Source organism: Schistocerca nitens, chromosome 9 (assembly GCF_023898315.1).
Source record: "Schistocerca nitens isolate TAMUIC-IGC-003100 chromosome 9, iqSchNite1.1, whole genome shotgun sequence".
NCBI lineage: Eukaryota > Metazoa > Arthropoda > Insecta > Orthoptera > Acrididae > Schistocerca > Schistocerca nitens.
This window is the reverse complement of record NC_064622.1, coordinates 295580841-295593865: the sequence shown is the minus strand read 5'-3', so window position 1 is coordinate 295593865 and position 13025 is coordinate 295580841. Positions and strand designations below refer to the sequence as shown.

Below are 13025 nucleotides of genomic sequence, written 5' to 3'. Positions count from 1 at the left end.
CGATTATCTTCCGTCATGGGATCTTGTAAATGGGTGATCAGGCCCAGATGCATGAATCCCATCACAGATCCCCTCCTGTGACATATCATTTCATATATTAACTAAAGCAGAGGTGACAGTAGATCCTTTAAGATGGTTACCTTGCAAGTGAGGGTGTGGAGGGGCTGTAATTAATATGTAGTTACAAAAAATATGAGTGTAGACTTCAGTTTAGAATGGCACCTCTTCTCCAGCACTCGGCATTTCCCCTACAGCATGTTGACCCCCACCACTACCTCTCTCCCTTAATTTAACCAGCCGACTGCACATCTACTCTACCACCCAAGTTATTTTGCATGCATTCTAACACTAGCTTTTCACCCCATTAACTTCTTTGCAGGAATGTATGAACAAAATGCATTATTGGGTAGGGATAAACTGAACTGTGATACTGTTAAGTCACTGTTCTTGTATTTGGAAGGCTTTACTCCCCATCTTGATTTAGGTTTTCTGTGGTTTCCTTAAATTACTTCAGGCAAATATTGTGGTGATTCCTACTATAACACCATGGGTGATACGTCTCCCATCCTTGCCAAACTAGGCATGTAAGTATGTAAATGTCTGCATGTGCAACATCCTTGTAAAAGTGGTCCTGTATGAATAAAACTACTACTGCTACTACTACTGCTGCTGCTGCTGCTGGTGGTGGTGGTGCTGCTACTGCTTTTATTATTATTATTTCTTCACTTTCTCAGACGTTAAGTCTGGTTAAAAACGGAGTGACACGGACCTTGATCAAGCGTCACTTCCTTTTAACAGTACGGTATATGTTATATTGCATTTAGGAACTTTCGGGTAATTGAACATGTATCAATAATTACTGATTTCTGTAGTTGTATATATAAGTTTGGATGTAGCTGTATTGCATTGATGTACTGGTGGATATTGTGTGGTATGACTCCTGTAGTTGATAGTATAATTGGTATAATGTCAACTTTATCCTGATGCCACATATCCTTGACTTCTTCAGCCAGTTGGATGTATTTTTCAATTTTTTCTCCTGTTTTCTTCTGTATATTTGTTGTATTGGGTATGGATATTTCGATTAGTTGTGTTAATTTCTTCTTTTTATTGGTGAGTATGATGTCAGGTTTGTTATGTGGTGTTGTTTTATCTGTTATAATGGTTCTGTTCCAGTATAATTTGAATTCATCATTCTCCAGTACACTTTGTGGTGCATACTTGTACGTGGGAACGTGTTGTTTTATAAGTTTATGTTGTAAGGCAAGCTGTTGATGTATTATTTTTGCTACATTGTCATGTCTTCTGGGGTATTCTGTATTTGCTAGTATTGTACATCCGCTTGTGATGTGATCTACTGTTTCTATTTGTTGTTTGCAAAGTCTGCATTTATCTGTTGTGGTATTGGGATCTTTAATAATATGCTTGCTGTAATATCTGGTGTTTATTGTTTGATCCTGTATTGCAATCATGAATCCTTCCGTCTCACTGTATATATTGCCTTTACTACCACTGCTGCCATCACCACCACCACCACCACCACCACTACCATTACTACTTACTGTTTGGCACTAAAAACTCAGCACCATCTCTTTTCTGTTGCTGACATCTAATGTCAAATTTTTCTGTTCATTTGTATTATTATTGTTAGTATTTAATAATTTGTCAGTGCTATTCTAAAATTGCTAGTAAATTCCAATTCTTTAAAGAATTGAACTCCTGTGTACAAAACATCTGCATACCTCTGATTATTTTACAAATGAGTTCATGTATTAAATATTTGTCTTTAAGCATGTAAATGAGAAAAAGTTTAGGGAAGATTTTATTTATGCTTAAAGTCTGTTGGAAGTCGCTAAGTGCTCTCACAATGAAACGCTGGATGGATATGAAATAGGTAATTTGTGCTTCATTTTAAGCACAAGCTAGTTTTTCATGCATCTCAATGTTTATGATATCATATCTCCTAAACTCAAATCAAACAATGGAAAATTCAAAATGAAATGTAACAATATTAGAGAAGGAAAGTTGCTACTCGCCATATAGCAGAGGTGCTGAGTCGTGATAGGCACAACAAAAAGATTCACACAATTGTATCTTTCAGCCATTAAGGCCTTTGTCAACAATAGAAACACATACACACACGCACACACACACGCTCGCAAACGCAACTTGCACACACGTCTGCAGTCTCGGGCAACTGAAACCACACTGCGAGCAGCAGCACCAATGCATGATGAGAGTGACAACTGGGTGGGGGTAAGGAGGAGGCTGGAGTGGAGAGGGGAAGGGATAGTATGATGGGGGTGGCATACAGTGAAGTGCTGCAGTTTAGATGGAGGACAAGAGAGAAGGTGGGGAGAGGGGGGGGGGGAAGTTGCAGAAAGGAGGGGAAAAAAAAGAAATTAAAAGACTGGGTGTGGCAGTGAAATTGATGGCTGTATAGTGCTGGAATGGGAACAGGGAGGGGGCTGGATGGGTGAGGACAGTGACTAACCAAGTTTGAGGCCAGGAGGGTTACGGAAACATAGAATGTATTGTAGGGAAAGTTCCCACCTGCACAATTCAGAAAAGCTGGTGTTGGTGAGAAGGACCCATATGACACAGGCTGTGAAACAGTAACTGCAATGAGGGATATCATGTTTGGCAGCGTGTTCAGCAACTGGGTGGTCCACTTGTTTCTTGGCCACAGTTTGTCGGTGGCCATTCATGTGGACAGACAGCTTGTTGGTTGTCATACCTACATAGAATGCAGCACAGTGGTTACAGCTTAGCTTGTCAGTCACATGACTGGTTCCACAGGTAGCCCTGCCTTTGATGTGTCGTATAATGAGATGATTTTGCAGTTACATTAAGTGATATGTTTAGATATTGTATGAAAAGTGTATTGCGAAGAGAGGTAGTAGTAAATAAGTAATAAATTGAGGATGTGTTAGATAACAATCAGTTTGGCTTTAGGAAAAGCAATGGCACCAGAGAAACAATTCTGATGCTACGCTTGATAATGGAACCAAAACTAAAGAAAATCAAGACACGTTCATAGGATTTGTTGACTTGGGAAAATGTTCGACAGTGTAATATGGTGCAAGATGTTCGAAATTCTGAGAAAAATAGGGGTAAGGTATAGGGAGAGATGTGTAATATACAATATGTACAAGACCCAAAAGAGAATACTAACAAGGGAACCTCCCCATCGCACCCCCCTCAGATTTAGTTATAAGTTGGCACAGTGGATAGGCCTTGAAAAACTGAATACAGATAAATCAAGAAAACAGGAAGAAGTTGTGTGGAACTATGAAAAAAATAAGCAAAATATACAAACTGAGTAGTGCTGCAGTTTAGATGGAGGACAGGAGAGAAGGTGGGGAGAGGGGGGGGGGGAAGTTGCAGAAAGGAGGGGAAAAAAAAGAAATTAAAAGACTGGGTGTGGCAGTGAAATTGATGGCTGTATAGTGCTGGAATGGGAACAGGGAGGGGGCTGGATGGGTGAGGACAGTGACTAACCAAGTTTGAGGCCAGGAGGGTTACGGAAACATAGAATGTATTGTAGGGAAAGTTCCCACCTGCACAATTCAGAAAAGCTGGTGTTGGTGAGAAGGACCCATATGACACAGGCTGTGAAACAGTAACTGCAATGAGGGATATCATGTTTGGCAGCGTGTTCAGCAACTGGGTGGTCCACTTGTTTCTTGGCCACAGTTTGTCGGTGGCCATTCATGTGGACAGACAGCTTGTTGGTTGTCATACCTACATAGAATGCAGCACAGTGGTTACAGCTTAGCTTGTCAGTCACATGACTGGTTCCACAGGTAGCCCTGCCTTTGATGTGTCGTATAATGAGATGATTTTGCAGTTACATTAAGTGATATGTTTAGATATTGTATGAAAAGTGTATTGCGAAGAGAGGTAGTAGTAAATAAGTAATAAATTGAGGATGTGTTAGATAACAATCAGTTTGGCTTTAGGAAAAGCAATGGCACCAGAGAAACAATTCTGATGCTACGCTTGATAATGGAACCAAAACTAAAGAAAATCAAGACACGTTCATAGGATTTGTTGACTTGGGAAAATGTTCGACAGTGTAATATGGTGCAAGATGTTCGAAATTCTGAGAAAAATAGGGGTAAGGTATAGGGAGAGATGTGTAATATACAATATGTACAAGACCCAAAAGAGAATACTAACAAGGGAACCTCCCCATCGCACCCCCCTCAGATTTAGTTATAAGTTGGCACAGTGGATAGGCCTTGAAAAACTGAATACAGATAAATCAAGAAAACAGGAAGAAGTTGTGTGGAACTATGAAAAAAATAAGCAAAATATACAAACTGAGTAGTCCATGCACAAGATAGGCAACATCAAGGAGAGTGTGAGCTCAGAAGCGCTGTGGTCCCGTGGTTTAGCGTGAGCAGCTGCGGAACGAGAGGTCCTAGGTGCAAGTCTTCCCTCGAGTGAAAAGTTTAATTTTTTATTTTCAGACAATTGTTATCTGTCCGTCCGTCCGATGCGAGGTAACTGCGCCATAGTATGGGGACGCTACACCTAAACAAACATCGAAACACACGACGTCAGTCGACTACAGCGCACAGAAGAGAGAGTATTCCTGCTAACGAGGCTCCCTGGCTGGCAGTTGACTGTTCGCTACTTTGGATGAGAGTGCATTAAATACGTGAGATGTATTCTTTTCGTCTACTAATCGCACGGTTTTGCGGTGCGGTTGTAAAACACAGACACTAAACTTATTACAGTGAACAGAGACGTCAATGAATGAACGGACAGATCATAACTTTGCGAAAATAGAGAAAGTAAACTTTCCACTCGAGGGAAGACTTGAACGAAGGACCTCTCGATCTGCAGCTGCTCACGCTAACCACTGGACCACGGCGCTCCTGAGCTCACACTCTCCTTGATGTTGCCTATCTTGCCCATGGACTACTCAGTTTGTATATTTTGCTTATTTTTTTCATAGTTCCACACAACTTCTTCCTGTTTTCTCGATTGATCTGTGTCCAGTTTTTCAAGGCTTATCCACTGCGCCAACTTATAACTAAATCTGAGGGGGGTGTGATGGGGAGGTTCCCTTGTAAGAGTAGACGACCAAGAACCAAGTGTTTGGATTAAAAAAGGTGTAAGACAGGGATGTACCGTTCAGTCTGTACATTGAAGAAGCAATGATGGAAATGAAAGAAAGGTTTAGGAGTGGGATTAAAATTCAAGGTGAAAGAATATCAATGATACGATTCATTGATGACATGGCTATCTTCAATGAAAGTGAAGAAGAATTATAGGGTCTGCAGAATGGGATGAACATTCTAACAAGTACAGAATATGGATTGATAATAAATTGAAGAAAGATGAAAGTAATGAGAAGTAGCAGAAATGAGAATGGTGAGAAACTTAACATCAGGATTGATGGCCATGAAGTAGATGAGGTTAAGGAATTGTGCTACATAGACAGCAGAATAACCAATGATGGATGAAGCAAGGAGGACATCAAAATCAGAATAGCATTGGCTTAAAGTGCTTTCCTGGCCAAGAGAAGTCTACTAGTATCAAACATAGGCCTTAATTTGAGGTAGGAATTTTTGAGAATGTACGTTGGGAGCACAGCATTGTATGGTAGAAAGCATGGACTGTGGGAAAACCGGACAGAAGAGAATCCAAGCATTTGAAATGTGGTTCTACAGACGAAGGTTGAAAATTAGGGGTTTGATAAGGTTGTGCGCAGAATCAGAGAGGAAAGGAATATGTGGCAGACACTGACAAGGAGAAGGGATGGGATGACAGTTAAGACATAATGGCATGTCTTCCATGGTTCCAGAGGGAACTGTAGATAGCAAAAACTGTAGAGGAAGACAGTTTGGAATACATCCAGCAAATAATTGAGGACATAGGTTGCAAATGCTACTCTGAGATGTAGAGTTTGGCACAGGAGAGAAATTCAGTTAGAAGAATTGATGTCTTGCCTGACAATAAACAGCAAAAATGTAGAAAGTGATAGACATTTTTCCTTTGATCATTTTGTCTGGGATATCAGTAAGAGAAATTATCTGAAAACAATGTGTAAACTTTACTGGAAGTTGCTAAGTGTTGTCAGTCTCAAATACTGGATGAATGAAGTCCATGTACTTGCATGCCATCAGTTATGTTGCCTCAAGACAAACAAAATTTGTAATTGTTCTACTTGTCGTATTGTGTTAACTTTGTACATAAGATTATACCTCTTAATGAGTAGATTTTAACAGCATTTTAAATATTTTAATTTGGTCAGAAATGTCAGAAAATATTGAGAATTGAATTTTTGTTTTCCGTGCACTGCAACTGGTATCATGTTCTAGGATAGCATTTTAGTAATATAGCTGTGTAACATTCGAGAGTATCAACTTATCGTATCAACTTGTCATTGCTCTTTGCTGAAATGTTTTTTGAAGGGCTCTTGTAAAATGTGAGTGACATCAGTTACATCATAGTTTAAAGATCACATAGTTTGGAAAGTTTCTTGTTAAAATTAATTTGGTATGGGATTTGAATTTTCTGTGGGAACTGAATTTTTTTTCTCTTCACAGGCTAATGTGCTTGCAGACCCACAGTTTGAGTGTCCACTCTGCGGTTTTTGTAGTGATGGTACTGTCATAAATGTTCCACTGTAATTGTGATACACAGCATAAAATGTACAAAAATGGAAATATTTTCCAATAAAGCTTTTTCAAGTACTGTAGACAGTAATTTCCTCTTTCTATGAAGAAATGATTTATATTGGGTTTAATGCAATGTTGTTATGCTGTAAGAAGCATTATCAATTTTTAACACTGATGAGGTTTAGGATTACTTGTCTCTAAGTGTTCTTTGTAAGTTTCTACAGCTCATATTGTTGTAAGAAAAAAAATTTCATTCAAAATCTAAATATGAACTGTGCATTTGATGTAAACCTGCAATGGCTCCATGTAAAGATCAGTGTATCTGTAAAATCTGACACAGGTAAGGAGACGTGTTCCATAATGTTAACAGTAAACTGATTTCTGGTGATTGCAATATAAAGAAGCAGTTGGATAACTTACGTCAGTTGTTGAAAAACTACTTTCAGAGCTACAAAAATGAGAGGGAAATGGTTATCAATAAGGGAAATCACAGTGGTGAAAGCTGAAATTACAATAGTTTTTTTAGGCATCCAAAAATTAAGATAGAAAAATGTATTATAGCTCCTAATGCAACTGGGGTCACAAATCAGTCAAACACGAAGGGAGGCAGACACTGTCTGTGACTGCAAAAAAGATGGCTCTTGTGTAAGCTTGTTGTTGTGCATAGGCTTAGAAGGCTGGGTGGTTTGGCTAAAAGGCGGGCAGTTAGTGGTCCAGTTCTATTGGCCACCAACAGGCAAGTGTAATAAGAGTAAATGATGCTACACACTTACACTGTATGTTTCTTTGAAGCCATTGCCGCCATGTTAGCTGCCCCGAAACATTATCAGACTACTGTTTATGATTGCTCCTTGTTCTTAATTTCTGTCGTGTGCATACAACAGTTGTTTTAAATACAAGGGGCAGTCAAATAATGTAAAAAAAGTAAGTAAACTGTATATTACTTCCAAAGTAATATGTTTATGCCACTGTGAAATAAGATGTTCAGTGCATTCATGGAAAAATATTTGCTGTTGTCCATGGAACCATGATTGTACCCAAGTGTGTACCTCATTAACCAAAGCAAATCAAGAGCCCCAAATGTCTTTCTTCAGGGCTCCAAAAGATATGGAAATCACATGGGGAGAGACTGGGATTGTACGGTGGATGTGTAAGGGCTTCCCAGCGGAACTTCTGCGTCCAAAATGACCTTGGCAACATGTGCTGCAGAAGTTTTGCTCAGAAGCTGTTACACTTGATCTCTCCTCATATGATGTCTCTATGTTTTGGAGCCCTGAAGAAAGACATTAGTGGTTGTTGATTTGCTTTGGATGAAGAGGTGCACACCCGGGTACAATCATGGTTCCCTGGACAACCGCAAATATTTTTCCATGAAGGCATTGACCATCTTGTCTCATAGTGGGATAAATGTATCAACAGTTATGGCAATTGCTTTTGAAATAGTAAACAGTTTGCTTACTTACCTTATGTCTGTCTCATTTTCATTTGACTGCCCCTTAGAGTAAATGTTACAGTGCTTCCGTGAATTACACGATCTCAGAAAGGCATTTTCAGATATTTTTCTAGTCTTAAATGCATATTTGATCCAGTAATATGCCTAATTTTGCCTCATTAATGTAACTTCATGTTTGTTTTGCATTTTGAATAACCAAGAAGAGAAGTATAAAATGTGAGAAAGTTGCTTTCATAATCTAGTATTTTTCTTAATACAGACTTATGAAACTGATGATCAGGCTATTTTCTCTTCTCAAAAATGCAGAGAGCATAATTTGCTATATTTGGTTGCTTTTCCATTATTTCCTTCCCACAGTGATTGCCCAGAGAGCTTTCCAGGTTGGACTGATAGGAAATCTAAAGTCAAATGGTAGAAATAAAACCACCACAGTAATAGTAAACAGGACAATCAAAATTCATGTATGTAAAAGAAAATATCGCTTGAATGAGTTCACTTACAAGTGATGTAATTCTTGAACATTTTAGACTATGATCAGAATGATAAGTAAACCCAAAAATGACACAAGCACTTCCATCAGAAGCTAATGTTGGGGCAACTAACATGGTTAACATTGGTGGCAGCACTCTGTCCACTGGGTGCTACTGGCAGCAGACGCAAAATTGGTTAACATGTAGTACCGTATTTACTCGAATCTAAGCCACACTCGAATCTAAGCCGCACCTGAAAAATGAGACTCGAAATCAAGGAAAAAAATTTCCCGAATCTAAGCCGCACCTGAAATTTGAGACTCGAAATTCATGGGGAGAAAAAAGTTTTAGGCTGCACCTCCAAATCGAAACAATGTTGGTCCATTGTAATATGAGGCACAATTTAGGTCGAATGAATGACGATACAGCTACAGTAGTTCGGTTCGAGTCGTAAGCTTAGCAGTTAAGCTATACCAGGTAGCCATTGCTATGCGTCAGACACTCCGTCCGTATTTATACGGGTACCCTTCCTTTTTCACGTGCTTCGTCTGGTTTGAATTGATTGCTTATTTTTCTTTGATATGATAAGTGCCGTTCTCTTTGTTATAGGTGTTTACGTCACTCTAAGCTAAAAATGTATTACTATACTGTGTCATGCATTGTTTGTTGCATTCTGTGTTTACGGCCTATCGCCGCTCGCGGCATGGCTTGCTTTTGTGCACGCTACCGCCGCTTAAAATTAAAAGAAAAAAAAAGAAAGAGGAATCGTCTCATTAGCGAAATAATGCAAGAGACTGCTATTTGTTGTTACTTACATTGCTGCTTTCTTTGATAATGAACAACAAGAACCAAATAATAGAATGCGTATGATAGATGATGTTCTGAACGAGAGTTCAGCGAAAATTTTTCTCCGTTTGAAAATCTTTGCAGACGCCTCTTTAGTACATTACATTCTGCACAGAAATTAGAGTCATCTTAGATTTAAAAATCTACTCAATTGCCGTGCTTCATTTCTGACTGTATCACTATTAGGCACAAGAATAATACGAATATAAACATGACATGATATGTATATTCTTCCGCGTTTGCTGTTGTCTCACTCTAGTTTAGTAGTTAATTAGGCAGTCAGGTTAAATGAGATAGCAGCAAACACGAAAGAATACATGGCAAAATGTTTATATTCGTATTATTCTTATGGTGAAGAGAATATTGCATGTGATTCACAATTCATAAAAGTTCCTATTAGCAACCATCTCTTCTCACAGGTAAGAAAAAATTCAGAACATAGAGTTGGCCATATTGACAAACATCCCAAACTGTCTCGCCAGTCGGATTTTCGTAGTGCATTGAAATGCTGCTAAATTCGAAGATGAACTATACTTAATTTGTATTTACTTCATTGGATAATGTATGAAAATGCAGTGGTCGAAACTCGGGGCGGAGAAAAAAAGCTCGTCTTCCACATTTTTTTTTTAATGACGCAGAGGTTTTGGCGCCAGTATTTATCTTTGTGCCTGCAAAGCATGCCTGTGTAGCACTACATATATTTGACGGCAGAAGTTAGTTGTGGCGGCACCTACCAACATTTTTCAGAACTTCCGCTTACTTTGCACTCGATTCTAAGCCGCAGGCGTTTTTTGGATTACAAAAACCAGAAAAAAAGTGCGGCTTAGATTCGAGTAAATACGGTACTTCTTTTACTTAGTTGGCTGTCACCTCATAAAGCATGTAGACCGTACAAGATATGATGATGCCTGGTACCCACCTCAGTGCGAGCCATAGATATGGGCTACACAGTAATGTACTGTGGGTGACTGTATTGCTGTTGCTGTGAAGTTGGGCTCAGGAAGTCCCATTATATTATGTGGTGCCAACTTAAATTTCTCCATGGGAGAATTGCTGTTGATGAGCTTAGTAAAAAGCCAAAAAGGAAAAGAGGCCATTTTTATCATGCAGAGGTGATATAGTTTTCTCTTTCCATTTTTGAATTTACATGCAAACCATTTACCTCCTCATTTCAGGCAGTTTAAAATTGGCAGGCACCAGTATGATGAATTCCATTCTGGAAGCAAAAAGATTCAAAATTAACTCATTGCTGGAGGCAATTTGTGGGATCCTTTCAATGAAAAACAAATTTCTTAATAGCTGTAGTTGTTGTCTGTCTTGTTTGTGAATGTGATATGCACTGCATATGAGAATTTTGAGAGTTTGGAGGTGTTCTCATGGTTGTTGAAGCATTGGCCAAAGTTTGTTTTGTAATGGCTTACCATATGGTGGGTCCACAAGTAATGCACATATGTACCACTTGCTTAACATTTACAACTATGACTGGCATGTAACCACAATGTCAGACCAATGCTGTCATCTGGTTCACCCCACACTGGTCCACTTACAGCAAGGCGAAGAGCGTTAGCAGAGAACTGGAAGACGACTACCCGGCATTCCCCATTGTATGTTGCTCAGAGCAGGACACTTGTAACACAGTTTAACTGTTGGCAAGTGGTGAAATAAGTGTTGAGTGATAGGGTGGTGCCTAAAAGTAAACTCTCTGATCACCATTATTGGACATAGTTGAATTCTCTGAGAACTAGAGTTGAATGAATCATGTCTGTGGCTTTTATCACGAACTCATCCAAAATTTGAGAGTTCTGTGTCAGTGTGGCAGGGTAGTGATTTGTCTGGAAATTGAGAAATCTCAGAGAGTTCTGAAAAACTTGGTGTATTAGAGATTCTATGAAAAGCTGGCCAGTTTGTTGACAGAAAGAAATGTTGTGAGTTATTTTGGTTCAAATCTGAGAATCTGGTTTGTAAATTATTGTGGAGTCGCATAAGGAACGGTGAATGAGTACTTTGAATTGTTGTAATATTTGTTGCTCAGTTACTTCTGAAGCCCTTGCTGGCCTAGGTAATCCTCATTAATGCCAGTGGGTTCTCAGGCAGATCAGTTCCCTACTACACAGTTATGATTGTAACAAAGTGTAATGTGCTTGTGAATCAGTCATGTAGGTGAATTTTAAATTTTTTTTAATAAAGTAAATTTGGATCCACATTTAAACACAGGTCTTGTAAACCGACAATAAATATTCAGGTTTTGGTTCTGTTTTACTAATTTCAGCGCAAAGTTATATGTTGCTGATTTGCTTGCAGTGTCATCAAGTTAACAATCCCTGAAGTGTCAAGATAATTCAGTTTGAAACATGATGCATCATTTGCTGTCAAAGTCTGTTGATATTACAGATCAGTGACAACATTTTGAATTGTGTTCCTGTGAAGACCTTACGTTATCACACAGTGACATGTCAGGGCACAGATTGCTGACAGATGATGATAATTAAGGAATTTCCAGGGAGGGGGGTTGGAGCTTCTAATTTAAAGAATTGTTAAAAGTATAAATTCTTGCTGAGTTTTGAATAGTCATTAATAAGTAACTCCATTTGTGGCAATAAAAACTTGTAAAGAAAAACATGCTGTCACTTACAACAAAAATTAGTTAAGGGATATTTGGAAATTTTAGGGACATCTTTTGATGAAACAAAGCAGTAGTAGGTTTCATATTGGAAATACTTTGTAAAAGAGCCTCACACACACACACACACACACACACACACACACACACACACACACACACACACTAGCTGCAAATGTCAGAATTTCCATGAAGCTTTTTACAAATGATGCTGTTATGTACAGAAAAGTCATATTGCTAGAATACTGTAGCGTAATGAAGGGAGACATACAGAAGATCGATACTGGTGCAGAGATTATCACTAGACTCTCACCATAAAGAAATTTAACGTAATATAATGCACATTAATAGACACACACACACACACACACACACACACACACACACTCACACACACACACACACACATCAAATGCAACTACTAACACACATGACTTCAGTCTCAGGCACAGTGGTCTCAATATATTTAAGATGATTATTGTATATCCTTTAGAAATAAAAGTTACTCATCAGCATATAGTTATTTAGTTAATTGATTAAGTGATTGACTATTTTTTAAAATTTATTTTTTGTTTATTTAGCAATTTTTCACAAGGTAGTTGTGTGGACAGTTTTGATTTCAACTGTTCATATAAACATCTCCTGCTTATAGTATTTTTAAAGGTACAGTAGCTTGAAATTGATGCGTTTAACTCTGTTTCCACGTTAAGTCTGAAACAAATGAAGTTCTCGTAGCTCTGGTGTCTGAAGCAAATGGGACAAAGTGCTGAAGATCTGTAGTGCACAGCTTGCATTTACAGTTTGAAGGTGTCTGTCTGTTGTAATCCATGTTGTTACACATACGCAGTGTGCTGAATTTACCTTTGTTTTCAGGTTTCATAATATAAATGGTTTTGTTGCTTCCAATGGTTACTCTGCTTTGGAGTACCAGGTTAAAGAGTTTGATGTTTGGAATTGGCCCTGTAGATACATGTTGTACAATGAATGTACACAGAGTATAG

The 13025-nt window shown here is 38.6% G+C and overlaps 1 protein-coding gene across 1 annotated transcript in view; it reads left to right on the top strand.

Annotated features, from left to right (window-relative positions):
* Positions 1–6715, top strand: part of LOC126203879 (peroxisome biogenesis factor 2) — a 93879-nt gene extending 87164 nt beyond the window's left edge. The window contains exon 6 of the mRNA XM_049938260.1: positions 6564–6715. Within this exon, the coding sequence (XP_049794217.1) occupies positions 6564–6647 (84 nt within the window). The 3' untranslated portion in view covers positions 6648–6715. The remainder of the gene's footprint in view (positions 1–6563) is intronic.
* The last annotated feature ends 6310 nt before the right edge of the window (positions 6716–13025 follow it).